Source organism: Gymnodraco acuticeps, unplaced genomic scaffold (assembly GCF_902827175.1).
Source record: "Gymnodraco acuticeps unplaced genomic scaffold, fGymAcu1.1, whole genome shotgun sequence".
Taxonomy (NCBI): domain Eukaryota; kingdom Metazoa; phylum Chordata; class Actinopteri; order Perciformes; family Bathydraconidae; genus Gymnodraco; species Gymnodraco acuticeps.
The window spans coordinates 274,730-299,298 of record NW_022990278.1 but is presented as its reverse complement, the minus strand read 5'-3'; the positions used below and the strand labels follow the sequence as shown (position 1 = coordinate 299,298).

At 39.9% G+C, this 24,569-nt stretch overlaps 1 protein-coding gene across 1 annotated transcript in view; it reads right to left on the bottom strand.

Annotated features, from left to right (window-relative positions):
• Positions 1 to 289: 289 nt before the first annotated feature.
• neb (nebulin) overlaps positions 290 to 24,569 on the bottom strand; it is a gene marked incomplete at its 3' end in the record, with an annotated part of 66,210 nt that continues 41,930 nt past the window's right edge. The window contains 45 exon segments of the mRNA XM_034221710.1: positions 290 to 394; positions 1,349 to 1,453; positions 1,780 to 1,884; positions 3,172 to 3,276; positions 3,472 to 3,576; positions 3,670 to 3,774; positions 5,228 to 5,332; positions 5,519 to 5,617; positions 5,709 to 5,813; positions 5,917 to 6,021; positions 6,110 to 6,217; positions 6,635 to 6,742; positions 7,702 to 7,809; positions 7,919 to 8,023; positions 8,196 to 8,300; positions 9,629 to 9,826; positions 10,396 to 10,509; positions 11,356 to 11,463; positions 11,553 to 11,657; positions 12,560 to 12,664; positions 12,753 to 12,857; positions 13,694 to 13,891; positions 15,501 to 15,611; positions 15,728 to 15,835; positions 15,932 to 16,036; positions 16,121 to 16,225; positions 17,388 to 17,492; positions 18,528 to 18,839; positions 18,947 to 19,054; positions 19,185 to 19,286; positions 19,413 to 19,511; positions 19,646 to 19,750; positions 19,909 to 20,220; positions 20,297 to 20,404; positions 20,567 to 20,671; positions 20,764 to 20,967; positions 21,502 to 21,813; positions 21,946 to 22,053; positions 22,303 to 22,407; positions 22,534 to 22,737; positions 22,841 to 23,152; positions 23,471 to 23,578; positions 23,670 to 23,774; positions 23,869 to 24,072; positions 24,161 to 24,472. Of these exon segments, the coding sequence (XP_034077601.1) occupies positions 290 to 394; positions 1,349 to 1,453; positions 1,780 to 1,884; positions 3,172 to 3,276; positions 3,472 to 3,576; positions 3,670 to 3,774; positions 5,228 to 5,332; positions 5,519 to 5,617; positions 5,709 to 5,813; positions 5,917 to 6,021; positions 6,110 to 6,217; positions 6,635 to 6,742; positions 7,702 to 7,809; positions 7,919 to 8,023; positions 8,196 to 8,300; positions 9,629 to 9,826; positions 10,396 to 10,509; positions 11,356 to 11,463; positions 11,553 to 11,657; positions 12,560 to 12,664; positions 12,753 to 12,857; positions 13,694 to 13,891; positions 15,501 to 15,611; positions 15,728 to 15,835; positions 15,932 to 16,036; positions 16,121 to 16,225; positions 17,388 to 17,492; positions 18,528 to 18,839; positions 18,947 to 19,054; positions 19,185 to 19,286; positions 19,413 to 19,511; positions 19,646 to 19,750; positions 19,909 to 20,220; positions 20,297 to 20,404; positions 20,567 to 20,671; positions 20,764 to 20,967; positions 21,502 to 21,813; positions 21,946 to 22,053; positions 22,303 to 22,407; positions 22,534 to 22,737; positions 22,841 to 23,152; positions 23,471 to 23,578; positions 23,670 to 23,774; positions 23,869 to 24,072; positions 24,161 to 24,472 (6,270 nt within the window).

The following is a 24,569-nucleotide window of genomic DNA, read 5'->3' as shown; positions in this document are numbered from 1 at the left end:
CACACACACACACACACACCACACACACAAACACCACACAACACACACACACACACACACACACACACACACAACACCACACACAAACACACACCCACACACACACACACACACACACACACACACACACACACACTGACAAAACATACTGTAACACACACACACATACACCCACACACACACACACACACAAAACATACTGTAACACACACACACACATCCCAACCCCTAAAAGACTGCAAAATGAATATAATAGTATATATAATTAAATAATAGTCAGATTCTTTACCCCACTGTACAGCGCCTTGTTCTTCTCGGCGGTCACCAGCTCAGGTGTGTCCCAAACGTAGCAGCCGACGCCCCTCAGCCACTCCAGGTCCTCCTTGTACTTCACCTGAAGAGGGCGATATGAAAAAACAGATTAAATACAATTATTACAAAGCATGACACACAAAACGGAGGTATCCCTTACTGAAGTTTCTTGAAAGCCAAAGTAAATAGCTGCTTGGAAATGGTTGTATTGCTGAGTGCCTTTATGTTTGTCTCTAAATGCATTTGATTATTATAATTGATAGTTATTTTATTAAAAAATGTCTAGTCTTGTCACCTGGTGAGTCTTTGTTTTTGCTGGTTACAAAAGTAAAATGTTGTATATTATACATGGATTGCCCACTCATTTGTACATGTCTTATTCACTCATTGTTAATATGTGTATTTGAGGATGTCATTGTTTGTGTTTGTAAAAAAGGAAAAACTCAATAAAGATATTGTTTAAAATAAATACATTCAAAAAAAAGTATGACACTCACATTTATTTATGTATTATGAATTTAGTATTTATGTATTTATGAATTTAGTATTTATTTAATTAATTATTTGTTTATTTATTTATTTAACTATTTATTTGTTTATTTATTATTTCATTATTTAATTAATTATTTATGTATTTGTTTATTTATTTATTATTTATTTGTATATTTATTTGTTGATTTTATTATTTATTTAATTATTTATGTATTTGTTTATTTATTTATTATTTATTTATTTATTTTATTATTTATTTTATTATTTATTTATTTGTTTTATTTGTTTTATTTGTTTTATTATGTAAATACTGCTAGATTTCACTATATTTGTTATTATTTGTAATATGTTTTAATATTATTATAGTTTTCTTGTAATAGTTCTCTATCTGTGTTTTTTTATTTTTGTTTTACTTGTATGTATGCACCACGACATCAAGTCAAATTCCTCGTACGTGTAAACCGACCTGGTGATAAACCTGTTTCTAATTCTGAATCTTGACGCTGTGAGTAAATTATTTGGAAAGCAAGTCATGATCACTCACGCTGCTGATGTTGTCGTTGGCCATCTTGCTGTAGAAGAACTCAGGGCGGTCGGGGATAGACTTCCAGGTTCCCAGAGAGTTGATGTACTTCTCCCTGTATTTAACCTGAAGGATGGAGAAACACATATAAGAGAGTTGAATCAAAATGATCTTAGCACGCAAAGATCAAGTGGATAAGATAAGACTTCATTCATCCCGAAGGAAATCGTTACCAGTTACACAAATACAAAAAACACCGCAGTACAAAAATAAAACTGTACACTAACAGTGCGGTAAAAAGAGCAATTCAATAACTACAGGAAACATAGACGGTCACATAATTAATGTACATATTAACAGTATTTAGTAGTGCAAAAACCGTAGCGGTAGTTACGTAATCGCACGTTATTTATCGAACGTTATTCATAATAACAATCAATTGTATTCCTGACCTCGCTGATGTCGTCAGTGACTCTGCGATGGTAGGTGATGTTCAGAGCGTCCTTCACGGTTTGGTAGTGGCCCTTGGCGAGCTCGAAGGTCTCTTTGTAACGCAGCTGAAGACAGAAAGAACATATGGGGTCAGATTTTCATCACACACAAAAACATATGTAGAGACATCATTATCATCCGTGGAGAAACGCCACTGATTTCTAATGGTAGTAGTTTGGGAAATGAAAGAAAAATGAAACATATTAAGACTATCATTGACTTAAAATACATACCATTAACGAATACATTTCATGGCTTAATTAGTAGTTTATTCAAGTGAAGTAACACAGGTTTAATAACACGTTTTTTTACACGACTGTTCTGACGATAAGCTGAGAAAACTACAAAAAGCGTCAAATGATTGCACTCATATGAATGTTATATTTATAAAGGTTCGCTCATAATAATAATAATAATATATTTCATTTATAAAGTGCTTTTCTAGGTAGTCAAAGTCGCTTTACAAAAAAATGTCTTCACAAAACAAACAGAGGAGCTTTAACCCTTAGATGCACAAGTGGGTCTTTTTGGACCCGGTGAGGTGGTTCTCTTGAAGTATCTTTGTAATTACATTTTTGAATCATTTCATATTCCAGCTATTCCTCAAAAAACATGTTTTGGATATCGTGCCATTCATTTTAAGAAATTGTAGTTTTTGTATTTCTACCCCAAGCTTCCATAAGTGGGTCAAAAATTACCCGCATGCATTTCCTATGGGATCCTCTGGGAACCTTTGATTCTCATCACCTGTTGCTGTCAGGACTACATTCACTGTGGACCACACAGACTGCATCACACGTAACACCTCTGAGGAAGATTATTTTACACAGCAAGATCTGATACCTGTCAGTATAATAATAATAATAATAATACATTATATTTTTATAGGGCTTTTCAAGGACTCAAAATCACTTTCCAATATAAGGGAAGGTTAGGGTGGGGGGTGTAGGACTATCTTGATCAACCGGCATGGATTGCTGGGGGGGGGGGGGCTACGAGTAGACAAGAGGAGAAGAGATGAGTTTTGAAAAGGGACTGGAACACTGTGAGGGACTCAGAATAACGGAGATCTTTGCATCGATATGTTCAAAACTTTTTTTTCAAAATGTAAAAAAAATGTCTAAAATGATAAATAGTGAAAAAGTAAATATAAAATATTTCTAGTGTGAACCAAAATATAATACTAAATATTATAAAAGTGATTTTTCTTAACCAAAATTACAAACATGGCATAAAAACACATATTATTCTAATACGGGTCCTTTTTGATCCACTTATGGAAGAGTAGGGTCCAGGCACTCTAAGGGCATCTAAGGGTTAAGTGCATTGGAAATCATTTGAGGTATACTCACATCGCTGGACTGCACGTATGCTTTCTTGGCGCGGATCAGGAGGGGCGTGTCAGCGATGGCGGTGTATCTGTGCTTCATCTTCTCATACTGGTCTTTGTATTTGTTCTGAGGGAAGACATCATGTATGCAACACATGAGCGCACTGACAGAATGTACAGTCATTTATATCCACTTGTAGAAAATCAGCGACATGATATCTCTGGAAATATACAAAGATATTAACTTAAGTTCTTCCGATGTGAGAGGTTACAAACACCCAGTAAACAATGATAAGAATAAAAGAGGAAGGGGAATACTTACGTCACTGCAGACCACCTTCATTTTCCTAGAATGACCCATGCTTGGTGTTTCATATTCTGAAGTGAAGTGAGCTCTCTCCTTGGAAGCCAAGCTGGTGTACTGGTACTGTAGAGAAACAGATACAACGCTGGATTAGATTATCAGCAGAAGGCAATGATTAATGCAACGACTCGTGGTGGTGGTTGTGTCTGAACTTGCGTTGTTGGTCAGCAGCTGGGCCCATTTGGCTCTCTTGATGTCCACAGAGTCCCCGGTGGTCCTGACCTTCGACATGTCCTCCTTAGCCTGGGCTTTGTAGATCATCTGAGAATAGAGAAGCACAAACACGTCAAGACAAAAGCTCAAACAGATTACGTCGCGATGTTTGCTTTCTGACACTCTTTTCTGAATGTGAACCTCGAGATAATAATGTGATGAAGTTGATATACATTGTGCCAATATCTGTTTTACGTGTTCTATGTCCTATATATATTCAGCCCACTCTCTTCAGTCTGCGTACAAATGACACAACTTTGCAAAGGCGTGCATATGATACTCCCACGTTACGTTTGTTATGAACGTATCTTAAATGCGTTTATTTTCTACATATCTCTGCCATTTATTTAACCCTAACCCTAACCCTAACCCTAACCCTAACCCTAACCCTAACCCTAACCCTAACCCAATAAGCTGCTGTGTCATTTATTGCACCGCAAACATTAAAACTGTCATTGGAACGGCGATCAAGCCTGAAGCCACAGAGCTCTGTGTTTAAATGTTTGAGGTGCAATATCAGCAGGGGCGGTTCTAGGGGGGGCAGGGGGGGGGGGGGCCAGTGCGCCCCTAACACTGACTTTGGACCCCCCTGTGGCCCCCCTGAAAAAAAAAAAGTTTATGATTAAACGATTTCTTGGCATAACTAACGCTATTTGTCTTTCTAGTCGGATCTATAGAGCGTAAAAACTGTAACTATAAGTATCTGAAATAAATATGTGTGCTGAAACAAATACCAATAACTGTATTGCATTGTTTTCTTATGCGCAATTACTTCATACTGTCTTTGTCTTTTTCGTCCCGCATTTATTGTGCCCCCCTCAGAAAATAACTGGCCCCAGCCTGGCCCCCACAGTCAAATTGGTCTAGAACCGCCACTGAATATCAGCGTATCATATGCACGCAAAATCAGACTTCTGCGTATCTATTGCACGCCTTTGCAAAGTCGTGTCATTTGTACGCAGACTGTGAGACCGGGTTGATATATTCATGTTGCTCTGTTGCAGGAGCCTGTGAATTAAGTTGCTCATTGCCATATCTGCACTGTAGCTACTGAAATGTGCAAATGACAATAAAGCCTTGCATCTTGAATGTTGAATCATTGTTTTTAAAATGACACATCGGGTCAAATTAAAATCTAAAGTATTTGTATTCATTTGGAGAAGGACTAAGAATGTGTTAAAAGGACATATTGTGCTCATTTCCAGGTTGTGTATGTTGAGCCTCTACCGTGACATGTTTACATCAAATCAAGGTTCTCAGGAAGGAGGGGGGAGTGTGTGGGAGAGAAACGTTGGGATTGTAGCCTTTACAGACCATTTACATGCACACAAACCTATATAACACACTAAGGGGAAAAGGCACAATAGGGTATATTTAATTCCACTACAGGACAGATTTCATCTGGATGTTTTTTGCAATTAAGATGGGAAAAAAGGTCATAAGTCCGTATAGACATCGCTTAAATGAGTCCCTAAATGTGATGTGTGGGAACTTGACTCACGCCGCTCATGTGGGTCTTCAGCTCCGTCACGCGGTTATACTCCGGTGTGTCCAGGACCACGGAGAAGTTGGCCAGGTTCTTCTTAGCCTCCACTGGGTAGGTCACCTGAAAGAAACATGTTAACATGGAAAAGATTGTGAAGCCACTGAAGGAAGTTCACATAAAGTCGAAGCATAAAAGTCGCAGTAATAACACTAATACATTGAAAAGGTGTTTATTGCACATTTCAGTTACTGAGGTTTCTAATAATCATGATATTAAGGGATGTTATATCCAAATGGAAACACGTACCTTCTGTTTGGTGATGTTGCGGACGTGCACCATCTCCGGGGTGTCGTACAGGAAGCAGCCGATGCCTCTCAGCCAATGCAGATCCTCTTTGTATTTCAGCTGAAGACACAAAATGGTTTTAATGAGCATTTAAGAAATGAATGTAAATCGATTTAAAGCACATCTCTCCTCTGTTTTTCTCTTCTTATACCTCGCTGGTGATCTGGTTGACGTGGTAACAGTGCATCAGCTGGGGTGTGATGGGCAGATTGATCAGCTGACCTCTGGTGTTGTAGTATTTCTCTCTGTAGCACAACTGGAGAAGGAAACAAAACGGTGGCATGAGTACAACATATGACTCCATCATGAATAATGAAACAAACCCAGATGATATAAGTGGGGTTCAAATGCTTTCATACGTCGCTGAGGTGCTTCTGGTTCATCTTGACTTGTTTGATGTCGGGGGTGTCGTAGGTTGTGTGGATCTTGTCCTTTTGCTTGTGGTACAGCTCACGATACAGGCGCTGGGGAAGGGGAAAGACGACATAAGAGAATGTTTGATCCAGTAAAAGTGTCAGTAATATGTACATTTCTATTAATTGATAATCTTACCTCGTTGGTGATCTTGTTAGCCTTCCTTGAGAGGACGAAGTTGACTCCCTCGGGATGAAGAGTGTAGGCCTTTGCTTTCGTCATCTCATAGGCTTCCTTGTACTTCACCTACCCAACAAAAAAAGCAAGGGGATATGATTCAGTAACATCGAAACTCCTTTGGCAAAAAAAGGTTTAATTGGATGATTTAAAGGTCCCCTATTTTACTGTTCTTCATCAACATATCACAGGTCTCAGATATATCCAGAACCTGTCTGATTGGCTGAAACACCAAACAGATCATTGCAGCATTACCCATAATCCCCTCTGTTTCAGCCCTGTTTCCAAAGTGCTGATTCTCTGTCTGTTACTTTAGATGAAAATAAGGAGCCCCTCCCCACGCCCCTCTGAGAGAGATTTGGTTACAAAGAACTCAATGGTGCTCTAGGAGGAGATGCAGGTGATAAGGGGGGGGGGGGTTACCTTGGTTGGTGATTGGCTAATGGTTAAATGGATTTTGACCTTTAAGGCAGAAATTGTACTCACATTGCTGGTGACAACGCTGTTCAGTTTAGCCTGTTTGATGAGCGGTGTGTCCTTAGTCAGGGTGTATCCGGTGGGCATTGAACTCTTGTTTTCCTCCTTGTACACGTTCTGAGAGAGGGAAAGACAACGAGGTGAGACGGGAGGCATTTCAACTTGGAAAACATACAGATTATAAGTAAATAATTTAAAAAACAGATAGTGACCGGACAACATTAGGGAGAAATCCTGAACCTACGATCTTAAGTAAACTGAATAATGTTTAAATTGGAAAAAAGCATATGTTGTTTTTGTATCTGTTTTCTGCATTACACCTATTTAATATAATATAAGATGAACTTTTATTAATCCACTTGGGGAAATTGTTTCTCTGCATTCGACCCATCCTAGTGTTAGGAGCAGTGTGCTGCCATTTTGAACGGCGCCCGGGGAGCAGTGTGGGGAACGGTGCCTTGCTCAGGGACACCTCGTAGCACTTGGTCTTGCCGGGACTTGAACTGGTGACCTTCCAGTTGCCAAGCCAAGTCCCTATCGACTTCGCCACCACCGCCCCTAGCATATATGCAATATAGCATTGGGTTCCTTGTCACTACTACTACTAAATGTCATGTTCTTATATGTTGCATGTGACGGGACTACGGATGGAAATTAGCTCAAAGCTAAAATCCGGCTCATTTACACTTGTAAGCATTATTTAGTTTTAAAGTGTTCATCAATGTGCACTGTCCCAATTCAAATAAACAATTAAATGAAACAAAAATAGCGTGTGCAGTGTAGCCTCTCTACCATACTGTAGATCTGAACAAATTCCCACGATAAAATAAAGAATAAAGTGTAAAGAAAACTACAAAAATGGCACATCAAATAATGTTATTAACTTAATATTATGTCAACAACAGAGTGTTCCCTTGTGTAGAGTGCTCCTACATTCTTGCAGTATATAGTCCATATTTCTATTTTCTGTGCAATACTTTCTCAACATACTGCTGCAAATTATTGTTCCAATCTAATCTAACATGTGATGGTAATTTCTACACATGGCTGCTGAACCTTAAGGAATATTATCTCACATCGCTCTGGATGTAGTTAGCCATGGCGGCCCTCTGAGTGTCGATGGTAACAGCCGGAGCGGTGTTCGTTCCCTTGACGTTGGCGTTGTAATCGTAGCGGTAGTGCAGCTGGAAAAAGAGAAGAAAGACAGTTGAGATATATCGTAAATATAATATGTATACAATGTATGGAAAGCAATAAGTCTAAATTGTTCAGAACATTTTGAGATTCACTCACATCGCTCAGGTTCTGGGAGTTCTGCTTGGACGTCTCGTACACTGGAGTGTCCATCACCACCGAGAAGTCCTTGAAAGACTCGATAGCTTTGGCTTTGTATTTGTTCTGAAATAAAACACAAAGACACGACGATCAGCTTCACTTTTGAAAACACGAGGATCTACTGGAAGGGAAGCTAATGGACAATGAATAATAATGAATAATATGTGTATATATATATCTTAAAAGGATGTGAAATAGAGGGTAGCATAAGAATGAGTAAAGTGATAGGACTTACCGCGCTCTGAAGATTATCAGCATTCTTGACGCGGATGATCTCTGGAGTGTCCCAGGCGTAACAACCGATTCCCCTCAGCCAGTTCAAATCATCCTTGTAGAAGATCTATGGAGAGTACCAAATATAACACAAGTTAAGTCATGCATTTGGATTGCAATTGGTTAAAACATCATCCTTTTTCATACAGCATACCGATTCAAGAAACTGAATAATAACCATGAGTGCTTCCTACTATTTTGAAATACATGTCCTAATGTCTTCTCTATTTACAAAATATTTCACGGAGAATTTCGAAAGCCTATTGAGTTTTGCAGCTCGGTGCAATTTGTCTTTTTCGCAAACAGAGACAAAGTACAATGTGATTCTGTGATTATATAATAACCTTGTTTTCCATACATACATTTTGTCCCATGTATTTCCCCAAAAAGTAACAATTAAGTGAATGAGAGAGCTGTCCTTACATCCTGATCTGAATCTCAAAATAAATGTGTGTGTGTGTGGTGTGTGTGTGTGTGTGTGTGTGTGTGGTGTGTGTGTGTGTGTGTGTGTGTGTGTGTGTGTGGCCTAGCATTACTATACTTGTGGGGACCTAAATCTGTTTACACAGTCACGTGTGGGGACTCGCCTCCCTTATGGGGACAAAATGGAGGTCCCCATGAGGGGAATCATTAATTTTAGGGTGAAGACTTGGTAAGGTTAAGGGTTAGGGTTAGGCATGTGTTGATTATGGTTAAGGTGAGGATAAGTCTCCAGGAAATGCATGTAAGTCAATGTAATGTCCCCTGAAGTGATGTATACATGGTATGTGGGTGTGTGTGTGTGTTTTCTTCACTGTAACTAAGTGTGGCTATTATCGCTGCTCATTGTGAGTTGGACTGTTTTCACAGAGAAGCTAATGTTCTTAGAGTGTGGCCAATCGTGCTCTTGAGTTTTTGTACATTACCTATTTTAAATATGTGCAAATAGTACTGGAGCACTGATTGGTAAAGCAGTTATTTGTTCGCCTCTACATGTGGTTTCCTTGAATTGTCAAAGTATTTATAAATAGAGAAGATATGATGTTAGAAAATGGCATCATGTTACAATGTTTGTGTTTAAATAGGAAGGTATAGTACACAATACTGTATATGCAAGAACATGGCTGTACCTTTGACCAGTCTTTAGCTTTGCAGTAACTAATTCAAACATATTTATTTTTACTTAAACCGATATATTCCTGCACTTTAACTGTATCTGCATATTGAAGTATGAATGCTTGTTGTTTGTATGTTGTCTTCTCCTGAATGTTGTACGTCTCTTGTTTTTGTTTTTTGATGGCACCTGTGACATGTGCAAAGGAGTAACTCTACTCCTCATCTCATTGTACCTGTATAATGACAATAAAGGATTCTATTCTATAACAAGCTCATGAAATCCCTCTGAGTTTGACTTACGTCGCTGAGCTGCTCGTTGACTTTGCGTGCCTGCGTGTACACCTGCATGTCGGGCAGGCAGATCCATTGGTGCAGTTTCTTGCGGTAGTTGATCTCGCTGACGGAGGACTGGGTTTTGTGGGCGGACAGGATCTCCAGCATGTCTGCAGGGATGTGGTTCTTAGCCTTGGTCTTCTCATAGTCCTCCCTGTACAGACGCTATACAGACAGACACCAGATGGTTGGATATGTTATCAAGAGCTTGGGAGTGTTCGATATTATTAGGGATCACATTTAATGGAACTTAACAAAGTTAGCTTATTTTCTTATTACATTTCTTTAATGAACTGCAATTATATTTTCATTTAATTCACATGTTCTGGTCGTTTTCGTCATGCATTTTCTGGACGTCTTTTTTTTTTTTTTTTACAACTATTTTTTGGAATAGTTCAAACTGAATTCGAGTTTTCCTCCGTCAAAAAAACCGAAACAAATTCAATTATTTCTTAAGTTGAGAGGAGGTTGGTTATATCAGCTTGTGGCTTTTTGACATCTCCTGATACCAAATATTTACAATATCTTGAATTTCATGCTTCTAATGGGTACAAATACAATAATGTAATGATAAAAAAAAATTCTTTCAGTGATATTTTAATGCACAAAACAACCCAGTTTGACTAATTTTAGCAGCTTGGTTTTTCAAGTAGTGTTAATCTTTCAGTCTTCTCTGACTAACAATAATTCAGACACACAGCGTGATAAAAAAAAGCCTGATTAATGTCACTTACATCAAGCACCAGCTTTCCGGCTTTGACGCAGCGAGCGGTGGCCGGATCGTCCTCCAGACACTTGGGCAGACTGTAGAGGGACTTGAACTTCTCGTAGTCCTCCTTGTACTTCACCTAAAGGGACAAAAGCACATTGTCTCTTAAAACAGTCCAAATGATATGTGAAGAAAAAACCTGCAAAGTTATAACGTAGAATGAAATAAATGAATTATCTATTTCTTCTGGTAAGAAAAGCGATCATTAAACAAATTACAAGGAATCGGCTGAAAGATAATAACTTAATAAACTCTCAATGGAAGAACCTAATAAATGAAATATATGTAATGGAGAAAACAACTATTAGAAACCAAATGCATATCTTTGAGGAAAGGTGGGTAAAGTATAATGAAGATTTATAAGGAACATGAGGTCATGTTCTTTCATATGAATTTCGTCTGTTGCCATCAGGGCGAAGATATGCTCTACCTGCTCAAAGGACTAATCGCTTTTCTAAATCATTCATCCCTTCTGCACTCAAACTTTTAAATTCTTGAAAAGGCTTTTAACTTGATTATTTATTTATTTATTTATTATTGTGATGCTTTGAACTATTTATAGTGTAAATTAGAATTATTCACATCTGTGCTCCCGGGTGTATCTGTGTGTTTTCTTCTTGTATGTTCCTGCCTGTGTTCATGACATGAGCTGCTGCTCATAACCAATTGCCCCTTGCGGGATTAATAAAGTTGTTCATTGATTGATTGATTGAGGTAAGAATTGACAATTAATGTATACCTGAGTATTAATATTGCATCCTTTTATTTGTATTATTATTACAATTATTATTAATATTTAATTTCGGATGTGTCAACTGTTATGTAGTTAAGTTATGTACCTACATGTGTTTATTTTGTTATGTAAGCTTTGTGAATAATTTCTTAAAATCCAAAAACAAATGAAATAACCAGAAGTTAAACTCACGCCGCTGAGGATAACTTTCTGCAATTTGGCGTGTTCCATGGCGTGAGAATCGTGAGGAATCTGGTAGCTCTTGTCTTTGATTTTGTCCCAGGCGGCAGTGTAGTTTTTCTGTGGAAAGTAAAACAACAACACGTTATCAACATGCTATTTAAAGCAGATCTTCAATCATGTCACTGGATTAAAGAGTCGTCACTTACGTTGCTGAAGTAGTGCTTGAAGTTGCGGCACTTGGCGTAGTCGTAGGTATCCAGAACGGTGGTGTACAGGTGCTTCTCCTTATGATAGGCCTCCCTGTAGTTGAGCTGTTAAAGATAATAGTTTAATTAACACACATTTAGGCATTTTAACTTAAAGGTCCCCTGATATACTGTTTTTCCTCAATATATTATAGGTCTCAGATACAGTATATACAAACATGTCTGTGAAGTGTTTGGCTCCAAACACCAAACAGATCATTGCAGCATTACCCATAATCCCCTCTGTTTCAGCCCTGTTTCCAAAGTGCTGAGTCTGTTACTTCAGATGAAAATAAGGAGCCCCTCCCCACGCCCCTCTGAGAGACATTTGGTTACAAAGAACTCAACGGTGCTCTAGGAGGAGATTCAGGTGATAAGGGGGGGGGGGGGGTTACCTTGGCTGCTGATTGGCTAATGGTTACACAAGCCAAAAATCTGATCAGCTCATTTTCAGACAGGTTTTTATAGAAATGGATCAGGACAAAAAGAGAGAGAATCTTTGTTCCTGAAACTTTCAGAGTCTCTTTCCACAGAGGGGACACATGTTGATGTAGAAGAGACATGAAGAAGAGGGGACACATGTTGATGAAGAAGAGACATGAAGAAGAGGGGACACATGTTGATGAAGAGAGACATGAAGAAGAGGGGACACATGTTGATGAAGAAGAGACATGAAGAAGAGGGGACACATGTTGATGTAGAAGAGACATGAAGAAGAGGGGACACATGTTGATGTAGAAGAGACATGAAGAAGAGGGGACACATGTTGATGTAGAAGAGACATGAAGAAGAGGGGACACATGTTGATGTAGAAGAGACATGAAGAAGAGGGGACACATGTTGATGTAGAAGAGACATGGAGAAGAGGGGACACATGTTGATATAGAAGAGACATGAACAAGTGGATTCTGCTTAATAGGTGACCTTTAAACTTCATATATATGTTTGAAAGGGTCCAGCTCACTCACATCACTAGCCCAGGTGTTACCCAGGATGGCCGTCACATAGGCTGGGGTGTCAGTCACAATGGAGTAATTGTTGAACTCCTTCTTGGCCTCCGCTCTGTATTTAAGCTGGAAGAGAAGATATCACATGGTTGAGTCATCACTGTATTAACATATAAACCATACATTATTAATACAATTGTTTGAAGTCACTCACCTCGCTCTGCTGCTCGTAGGACTTCTTGGCACGAAGGATCTCCGGGGTGTCCCAGACGAAGCAACCCATTCCCTTCATCCAGTTCAGGTCCTCCTTGTAGAACACCTTTTGAACGGCAAGAGCAAAAAGCACAAATTACATATTTAATAACGGAGAAAAAAATCTGATACAATCCGTTGCTTGCAAACATAGTTTATACTCCATATCAAGTTGAACGCAAGCATTGAACATCTTAATAAGCCTTTGGGCTACTGCAGAAATGGTTAAATGAAGATCCCACTGATATCTTATTATGGTTTGAAAATAGGGTGTCCATCTTGTAGAGACTATCTCATGTGCTGAGTGCTCATTTCGTGCATGTATGTATCTCGAGGACCTTATGTGTATAGGTCCTGTTGTTATTTTATTTTACTCCATTTTATTTGTATTTTGCATTTTATCTTGTAATTTTATTATATATTTTTATATTCTCATTCATGTTTGATGATCTTTGAAGCCCACTAAGACAATGGTGTTTTGTGACATTGGGTTGTATTAATAACATTAGATTGTATTTGTGAATTAATTTTTGTTTTCTATAACTGTATAAGACTAAAGTCGGAATTTCCCCTGGTAGAATAATAGTGTTTTTCTTCTTCTATCTCTCTCTATTTGTTGCATATATTCTAATACATACATATACAATTGGTTATATTTAATCAAATGCTTGTATATCTAACAAACACAAATCTAAACAGTTGTTGAATTTGTCCAAACATCTACCACAGGACACTGCGCAAAAAACAGGTACAAGCACCCCGTTGTGTTTTGTGAGAATAATCAATACATCAATGTGTTTTATTGGGTAATTTGTCTGGCTGTGAACTTGACGAGAAGCTTCCTGGATTAGTCCATACCTCAAATTATAAAAAACGCAACAGTTTCCTAAATAATAAACCTACATCGCTGAGGATCTCGTTGGTCTTGCGGGCGCGGATGAGGTCCTCCTGCTCGGGGTGGCAGGTCCACTGGTGCAGGTGGGTCCGGTAGAGCACCTCGCTCAGCATGTCCTGGCTGCGCTTAGCCACCTTGTTAGCGATGATGTCCGGGGGGATGTGGTTCTTGGTCTTGGTGGTGTGGTAGTCCTTATTGTAGAGCCTCTGTGAAGAGAGGAAACATGGAAAGTTATTGACATTGTCATTACCAATATGAACAATATGCAGAGATGGCAAAAGTACACACACCCTTTACTCAAGTAGAAGTACAGATACTCTTGTTTAAAAATACTCTGGTGAAAGTAGAAGTACTGACTAAACGTCTTCACTTAAGTGAAAGTAAAGAAGTATGGGCTTTGAAATGTACTTCAGTAAAAAGTACCCATAGCTAGCAGCTGTTTTAAAGAGTACCTGACCTCCCTTTATATTAATAGAACAATAATGTCATTGTTAGCTAATGAATGTTTCCATGCTGAACAACGGCAACATGACAACGTTTCCATTGGTCCCTCTTCTTTAGAGAAGACCAGGAAATGATGGATACACGGATCATGTTCAAATCAATAGGCACGCAATGACTCTAAAGAATAATGATCACGCATCAAACACACATTCAGACTAAAGGAACCAGCTGTTTGGAAAATGAGAGAAGTAGAAAGTACAGGTATTTGGGTTCAACATGTAAGAAGTAGAAAGTACAGGTATTTGAGTTCAACATGTAAGAAGTAGAAAGTACAGGTATTTGAGTTCAACATGTAAGAAGTAGAAAGTTCAGGTATTTGTGTTCAACATGTAAGAAGTAGAAAGTTCAGGTATTTGTGTTCAACATGTAAGAAGTAGAAAGTACAGGTATTTGAGTTCAACATGTAAGAAGTAGAAAGTTCAGGTATTTGAGTTCAACATGTAAGAAGTAGAAAGTACAGGTATTTGAGTTCAACATGTAAGAAGTAGAAAGTTCAGGTATTTGAGTTCAACATGTAAGAAGTAGAAAGTTCAGGTATTTGTCTTCAACATGTAAGAAGTAGAAAGTACAGGTATTTGTGTTCAACATGTAAGAAGTAGAAAGTACAGGTATTTGTGTTCAACATGTAAGAAGTAGAAAGTACAGGTATTTGTGTTCAACATGTAAGAAGTAGAAAGTACAGGTATTTGAGTTCAACATGTAAGAAGTAGAAAGTACAGGTATTTGTGTTCAACATGTAAGAAGTAGAAAGTTCAGGTATTTGAGTTCAACATGTAAGAAGTAGAAAGTTCAGGTATTTGAGTTCAACATGTAAGAAGTCAAAGTTAAAAGTCATCAGAAAAATAGCGTAGTGGAGTAAAGTACTGATACAAGAGAAATGTATTTAAGTACAGTAACAAAGTATTTTTACTCCATAACTTCACACATCTGACAATATCCAACAATAACATCACACTTCAAGGTCTATTTCTTCTTCTATTTGCTCCTTGCAACCGTATTCCTCTCCTATGTATGCACCACTAAAGATTAAAGCAAATTCCTTATGTGTGTTAACCTACGCGGCAACACACCTGATTATGATAAAAGTTGATCTGGTCCAAGTTTGTGACAGACCTTAGATTTACCTAAAGAAAGGTGCTATTTTGACTATTGATTATAAATCTCTCGCTTAAGGGAGTTTTTTGTAGTATTTGAATAACTTTTAAAAACTTTCTTTGGCTTTCATTTTGCAATATCATTCATATCTTGTTTAACTTTCTTATCAATTGAAGGATGTCTTGTCATGTATGGAATAAATAGAGGATATCTTACCAGTCCCTTGTTCTTCTCCTGTCCCCCACAGCGCATCACCTCAGGGAAGTCCACCAGGGTCCCGGCCATGTAGTGACCCTTTACCTTCTCATGGAGCTCATGGTACTTGGCCTAGAAAAAAGTCCAGAATAATGAAAGTCAGTTTTCAGTCCACCTACTATAAGAAGAAAACATGATGCCCTTGTGCTTTTACATTTAGCAATGAACACCCTAAAGGAGTCACTTACGTCACTGATGATTTCCCTGCCCTTTTTTCCGCTGAGAAGTGGGATGTATTGCTGGTCCAGCTTGTAGCCAGTAGCCTTAGACTCGTCCCATTGATGTTTGTATGTTTTCTGAAGTGACCCAAAGTAGACACAGAGTTAAAGGCAAGTCTGATGTTACCAACAAATATCATACATTTATGAAATAATCTTAGGATATTGCATTACCTCGCTGACGTTCTTGCCCACTTCCCTGCTGTGTGCCAGTTGAGGAGTGTCTTCCGAACCAATATAGTGACCCTTTTCTGCGTTGAAGGTCTCTTTGTACTTCAGCTATAGTGGGAAGCAAACAACGTTATTCATCGTTTTACTTTGCTTCTTGAAATTGAGAAGTTAAACTTCTTTTTTTTTACATACATCACTGAGGTTAGCAGCGTTAACTCTCGCCAAGATGAGCTCAGGACGGTCCACGATGTGGGTGAATTTTGCGAAGCCATCCGTTGCGCCCTGCTTGTAGTGTCTCTGCAAGGTAAAAAAAACAACATTGAGGTGAGTCACAATCAGTGGTGTAGTGGGCGTTGGACGCGGGGGTACGCCGTACCCCCACTTATTTGGAGCACAATCTTTTTTTTAATAGTCTAATAAATATAAAATCATTGCCAGTGTTATCAGTTGCAAGTGTGTATTTGTTGTAATAATGACAAAAACATAATACATTTCACAGTAATTATAATACAAAATAAAAACGATTTCCTTAAAGAATTATGATTCATCATCACGCTCATGACCCCGCGGCGAGCTGGGGGTGTGTCCCACGGCGAGCCAGCTCACTGCCTGCCGATTTTGCGGTAGCTCTTTCCCTCAAGAATGCTAACGAAAAAGCTCTATAATGGCAGGCAAACATTTTTTACTTGACTTCTTTTCTAAAAATAATATAATTCACAAGAAGAAAGAGGCTAGCAGCAAGTGAAGTTGCTACTAGTACTACATCATCAGAAGAGCCGCCTAAAGACGTGGATAATGCTAGCACTAACGTCAACGTTAGCTGCGCTAGCAACGTTCCGCTAGCTAGCTCAAGCTCACCTTTCCCAGAGGTATGGACGGAGGAGATGTGGCAGAGGAAACAAGAGGCTACCCGTGGAGACTGCAAAGCTGGGAAACTGGGCTGCAAAGTTTGTTCATCCATTTCGGATTTATCAGTCTTCAAAACGCAAGGTGTGAGTGAGTGAGTGAGTGAGTGAGTGTGTGTGTGTGTGTGTGAGAAAAGCAGCGCTGTCTGCTTATTTGCAATGTAGGCTAGGCCTAATCAGAATAATTTCAAGTCCAGATCATCGTCTGCTTAGTTGCAATACTGTAGCTTATGCAATTTAGGCCTATACATTGTTTATGTAATTTAAATATGCCAGTGTGTCCATGATTTTCTGTGTGTGTGTTGAGCACAGCGCCGTCTACTTTTTGCAGTACAGCAACTATAGGACTAAGCATGCCGGTAGTTTCTTTGGGCCTGTCTGCCCGTGTTGCGAGTGCACTTCGCGCGTGCGCACTTGTGTGGCATTGTTTGGGATTACCTAATTAAAATAGCGTCCCCCCAGTAAAAAAATCCCCACTACACCACTGGTCACAATGAACTGAAAACAAAACAATGGGCTGAAAGAAAACAGCAGTGTGATTACGGTCAACATACCTCGTTGAGAATCGCCTGAGCATTCCTGGCTTTGACGTGGTGGACGGACTCCGCCGGCATCCAGCCGCAGCCTCGGAGCCATTCCATGTCAGCCTTATACACACACTGAAGAAAGAAAGCAAGACACATATTATACATTAATCATACCACGTGGTGGGAAAATAGTGAATGTACTCTTCCAATATGAGAGTCACATGATAACAAAGGTATCCCAACTGCAGCTGTGTGCATGACAGGATGTGTGATTACCTAGAAGAGCATCAGGACTGTTTTAGGCATATGATAGCTATGTGATTAACATGATGATTCAGCCTCTATGGAGAGAGACATATGACAAGCATGCTCATTTCTGACGTGGAGCTAATCTGAAGTAAACATTGAATACTGCTTTCTATTCCTCCATCTTGTGACTGTGTAACTCCCTCTCTTGGATATCAGCATGTGAAGGACACTGTTCAGGAACTAGTTGATGCTCTGTATGTGATGACTACTTCCATTCTGGAGAGGATCAGAAACACATGGATCCTGAGATTGAAGCTCAAGCCGGTGACGAGTGATATTTTTCCAACACCCCCTTGTCAGGATATGTATCGTATCACAGCCCTAATGTGCCGTCTAAGACGCTGTCTTACTCCAGCCAGCAGGTGGTGCTGTTGTTTTGTGTTACTTCTTCTTTTATTAGTGGCAGCCAATGGGAATGACTTATATTGAAAACATAGGAAGTGATACCCACATGTGAGTAGTGAGACTAGAGTTTGAATCTGAATCCATCCTTCTTTGCTATGTTGTAGAAAGCATTGCCTGTAAGTATTTTTCATATTATTTGTGTGGATATCAACGAGTATTTTCGATATTATTTCAATGTTTAAATACATTGCAATTTTGTTATGTTTGTGGTGTATTGAAATGTTGTATATATATTTTTGCAACACAGCTAAGTGCCTAATTTCTATGTATATTGTGTTTCTTTCAGTTTTACTCTGTTGACTTGTGGATATAAATATCTTATTTAAGGAGATAAACGCTTGCCACTTGTCGAGGAGTTATCTATCTGCATAACTGTACTCATAACAACAGTGAGGGCAGAACACCTAATATTAATATGATATAAAATCCGGGGAAAGTGTGATTAGCACTCACATCGCTCTGCAGATCGTACGCTTTCCTGGCCTGGCGCACGTCAGTGGAGTCTGGCAGGCAGGTCCAGTTGTGCAGGTGAGTCCTGTAGTTGAAGTCGTTGACCTGGATCTGGCATTTCTTGGCCAGTTCAATATTCAGCATGTCAACGGGCAGGTTGAACTTGGTCTTAGACTTGTTGAAGTCCTTCTTGTACAGGGCGTCACTGGCAATCCTGGCAGAGTTCAGAGCCAGCATGATCAGAGGGTCGTCCTGGACGCAGCGAGCACCGATGTGGTGGCCCACCTGCTTACGGTACGATTCAAGGTACTTATGCTGCAGAAAAAGAAAATCATTATCTCTATATGCCCAAACCCACAGTTCAATTAAGAACAACTTTCATTTCATATTCTGATTATGAAAGGAGGGGTCAGTCTACTCACTTTACTCTGCACTTTACTCGTGGAGATGCACTGCTTGATTGGTACAGCGTCTCCAGGCATGAAGTAGCCTGTGGCTTTGACCTTATCCCAGGCTTTGGTGTACAGTTTCTGCAAGAGGTGGAAATGGTTATTATAAGTTGTATGATGATTTGTCAAGCTGATGATAACAGACGATGAAATAGGCAAAGGATTAGGTATTGTTAAAATGTAATATGTAGCAAATCTTCAGTCATCTTACCGGGTGAAGAATCTTAGCCACCTCTCTGGCTGTGGCGAGAATTGGAGTGTCTGGAAGGGAGTACTTGGTCTTGTCCTTGTGCCAGGCCTCACGATATTTGGGCTGAACAGAAGGATAAACCAGAAGTTAGTTACCAAACAAAAACTGGAATCTGTCATTGTCACGTTTAAGTGGTTTAATTGAAGATATTAGGCCTCAAACACATCCAAATGGCAGAGTCTTCCTCACCTCGTTGAGGACTTTAGCAGCATTCTTGGCACAGATCATGTCCAGCCTGTCAGTTGGAACAATGTATTTCTGCGTATCCAGCTTCACACGGTAGCCTCTCTGTAAAATAGCAGGAAAGGTGTGAAAGAAGAATAATTTAGCAAATACACTGAGGGAACAAATGCATATGCAAAATGTTTAACAAATGTATATAAATGTGTGTATTTAAGAAGCTAAATGGAAGTCACACTTACATCAGCCAGGACCTTCTGTGCTTGCTTCACCCTCACTACATCCACAGACTCATGTGGATTCCATCCACATCCACGGATCCATTCCATATCCGCTTTGTACACAGCCTGAGGAAACAAAAACAGGTTCATGTTTATGAGATATAAATGTACAGTATTTACAATGTGAGAGTTGCTCGGGCTACAATAGGATACAGATTACATATAATTCAATAAATATGTGATCATTGCTTCAATATTATCCACAAGCATTTCTATAAACCTACATCGCTCTGCAGGTCGTAAGCCTTTCTGGCCTGGCGCACGTCAGTGGAGTCTGGCAGGCAGGTCCAGTTGTGCAGGTGAGTCCTGTAGTTGAAGTCGTTGACCTGGATCTGGCATTTCTTGGCCAGTTCAATATTCAGCATGTCCACGGGCAGGTTGAACTTGGTCTTGGACTGGTTGAAGTCCTTCTTGTACAGGGCGTCACTGGCAATCCTGGCAGAGTTCAGAGCCAGCATGATCAGAGGGTCTTCCTGGACGCAGCGAGCACCGATGTGGTGGCCCACCTGCTTACGGTATCCTGTCTTATACTTGTACTAAAAGAGAAGAGATAGACGATGAAGCAAGAAATGTATTTCATGTATGATTTTACTGTATTTAAGCCTTACTTACATCACTGACGATATCCCTGGAAGCTCTGGCCTTCAGCACAGAGATAGTATCCTCCTTGATGTGGTAGCCTTTGGCCTTCTGCTCATCCCAACTCTTCGTGTACAGTTTCTGCACAGAACAAGAACATATGATCAAAAAAACAGTTGAAGCAAACCAAAAAGTAAGTACTTTATAAAACTACATTTCAACCTGTGCATTTTAAAGACATTTATGTAAAGTTTCAATACTTCTAACATGGGTAGAACTTGGCTTGTTTTAAAGCAAACTTACATTGCTGATGCTGATAGCATTGGCCTTGGACAGAATAAAGCCGGGGGCGTCGGGCGGCATGTGGAATTTGAGCTTCTCATTATCCCAGACTTCCCTATATTTCCTCTGTCAGAAATAAATAAAAAGGATTAAAAACATATTGAGTTTAACATGTACTAGGAAAGGCATTTTGCATTACTGAATATGTAATAACTCACATCACTGATGTTGATAGCGTTTTGCTTGGACAGGACCATAGCTGGCAGATCGACCACGCTGGTGAACTTCTCGCTGCTTGGGGGCTGGCGGTAGAGCCTCTCATTGAAGATCTTCATGGCGTGCTTAGCTTTGACGACGTCCACTGAGTCCTGTGGGGACCAGCCGCATCCTCTCAGCCACTCCATATCAGATTTGTACACGGCCTGAAAAAAGAAAGACAACAAATACAGATGTGTTTTTGTTCTTGTAGGTTTTTCAACTTGGACGAAGTGATTTCCCTCTCCACAAACCGAATAACATAATGTTGGGAAAATACTGAATGTCCTCTTCCAATATGAGAGTCACGTGATAACAAAGGTATCCCAACTGTAGCTGTGAACATGACAGGATGTGTGATTACCTAGAAGAGCATCAGGACTGTTTTATGCATATGATAGCTATGTGATTAACATGATGATTCAGCCTCTATGAAGATAGACATATGACAAGCATGCTCATTTCTGACGTGGAGCTAATCTGAAGTAAACATTGAATACTGCTTTCTATTCCTCCATCTTGTGACTGTGTAACTCCCTCTCTTGGATATCAGCATGTGAAGGACACTGTTCAGGAACTAGTTGATGCTCTGTATGTGATGTCTACTTACATTCTTGCAAGGATAATAAATACATGTATCCTGATATTGAACCTCAAGCCAGTGACGAGTGATATTTTTCTAACACATTACATATACTTACATCGCTGTTTAAGGCGTAGGCCTTCCTAGCACGGACCACATCCGTGGAGTCGGGCATGCAGGTCCAGTTGTGCAGGCGGGTGGAGTAGTTGGTTTGGTTGACCTGGGTCTGGCATTTCTTGGCCAGCGCGATACTCAGCATGTCCACTGGCAGGTTGAACTTTGTCTTGGACTTGTTGAAGTCCTTCTTGTACAGGTTGTCACTGAAGATCTTGGCTGCATTAGCGGCCAGCATGATCAGCTGGTCGTCTTTGACGCTGAGTGCACCGATTTGATTGCCACACTGCTTGCGGAAACCGGCCTTGTATTTGTACTAAAAACATGGGATGGAAATATTTACATTATTCTCATAAAAGGAATCATTGCAGTGAATTAAATAAAGGATAATGCTGCTGAAGAATTTAAATTGTGAAGCATAATACTTCACAAATAAAGACAGACTTACATCACTGATGATATTTCGGGAGGCCTTAGCTGCCAAAACAGAAATGGCATCTTTGGGAAGGTAGTAGCCTTTGTTGATGGTTTCCATATAGCCTTCACGGTATTGTTTCTGGGATCCAAAAGAAGAATTAGGCAGTTAGTATGTCTGCTATACATTTAGTTTAAATTCCAATATCAGTACCAATGGAGACTATTTCCTTGTACCAGTGATTAAAACATCAACACTAAAATGTCCTTCATTCTTCAAACATTAGGACAATATCTGATAATTATTCTTTTAGCAAGTTAACAATTATTAATATGATCATATGTGATGCCCTTATTGGTTTAAGAACTACATTGAGAGGCACTACATTACCAGACTGGTGTTGATATTATTCTGCTTGGCCAGGATGATCTCTGGGATGTCAGTACCCATGTGAAGTTTGACCTTATCCGTATCCCAGGCGGAAGTGTACGCTTTCTGTAAACAGCAGATTGACACAGTTTTATGCGATTCATCGAGTCGAACAAAGGGAAGTAAGTCAACGCTTACTTACGAGATAAAAATGCAAAATAACAATAAAGTACAATGTTATAGGATCTCTACCTTGTTCATGATATGGGCATTTGCCGTAGCGAGGGCATATGGGATGTCACTTGTCTTGGCTGTGAACTTGAATTTGCTGGGATGCTCACGGTACTTCCTTTCATTCAGGATCTCTCCTGCTTTCTTGGCCTTCTCCACATCAACTGAACCTATTGGCACCCAACCGGTTCCCCTCATCCATTCCATGTCGGCCTTATAAACAGCCTACAAGTCATATCGGGAGGATAAAAAGTGGAGACACATTGAATAAAATAAATAAGCAAGATAAAATTGAGCAAACACATTCTGATAAACTCTCGTTACTTACATCGCTCTGCAGGTCGTAAGCCTTTCTGGCCTGGCGCACGTCAGTGGAGTCTGGCAGGCAGGTCCAGTTGTGCAGGTGAGTCCTGTAGTTGAAGTCGTTGACCTGGATCTGGCATTTCTTGGCCAGTTCAATATTCAGCATGTCCACGGGCAGGTTGAACTTGGTCTTGGACTGGTTGAAGTCCTTCTTGTACAGGGCGTCACTGGCAATCCTGGCGGAGTTCAGAGCCAGCATGATCAGAGGGTCTTCCTGGACGCAGCGAGCACCGATGTGGTGGCCCACCTGCTTACGGTATCCTGCCTTATATTTGTACTGTGTAGAAAGAGAAGGTGAAGGTCTTTAATAAAAAAATTATCTTATGTATACATTTAGTTAGTCATAGGTTGGCATATCATTGTGACACTGACGTCAATCTTGTATAATTATATTTTATATAATAGATATACAGTATATCGTTCACTGTCAAAATGGGTATATTTTGCCAAATTGGGATCAATAAAGTATATCTAATCTAAAGTACAATACAAGTAAGCACACATTTGTATAGCCTTGGGCCCCCGTTTTTGAGCCACAGGTTATTTCGTATTGCTATATGTCTGAGAGAAAAGTGTCCTTTCGTAAGTTACGTACATCACTGATGATTTCTCTTCCTTTTTTGGCAGCAACAATAGAGACAGCATCGGACTTGATGTCGTAGCCCTTTCTGAACATCGCGTCAACAGCTTCCCTGTAATATTTCTGAAAGAAACATTTAGATAGTTGATTATAAAATGAACACTATCAGCATCATATTTTCTTACAAGTTGAGGTCAAAACAGACCGAACGTACTTTGCTCATGTTGTAAGCATTAGCTTTAGAGAGCAGAATCTCAGGTAAGTCTGCGTTTATATGGTTCTTGACTTTGTCAGCCTCCCAAGCTGCCGTATAGTTTTTCTGTTGTGAGGAACATAAAAAAGGGATTGAAAACACATTAACACACCAGAAGATGATCGAAGGAATTGTAAAAGAGGGATGTGATATTCTTCACCTTGTTGATGATGCCAGCATTTGCTTTGGCCAAGACCATGGACATGGAAGACATGTCCGTGGTGAATTTCTGTTTGTCTGGTTTCAACCTGTACAGATGTTCGCTGAGAATCTTTCCAGCGTGCTTTGCCTTCAACACATCAACTGAACCTATGGGGATCCATCCGACGCCTATCACCTCATCCCTGTCAGCCTTGTATACAGCCTGTTGGGAAAATAGTTTACATGTAACATTAAAACACCTCAGCACATTGTTTGTTGAAAGATGTTGAACATGTCCAAGAGAGGCTCACATCGCTCTGCAGATCGTACGCTTTCCTGGCCTGGCGCACATCACTGGAGTCGGGCAGGCAGGTCCAGTTGTGCAGGCGGGTGATGTAGTTGGCGTGGTTGACCTGGATCTGGCATTTCTTGGCCAGCTCGATACTCAGCATGTCCACAGGCAGGTTGAACTTGGTCTTGGACTGGTTGAAGTCCTTCTTGTACAGAGCGTCACTGGCAATCCTGGCTGAGTTCATAGCCAGAACGATCAGAGGGTCGTCTTTGACGCTCAGGGCTCCGATGTGGTGGCCCACCTGCTTACGGTATCCTGTCTTGTACTTGTACTGATGATATCAACAGAAAAAGGTTTTATGTTATCAGAAATCCCGATTATAAATGACAGCATTACAGAAGTAAGTGTTCTTCCAGTATAAAGGAGTG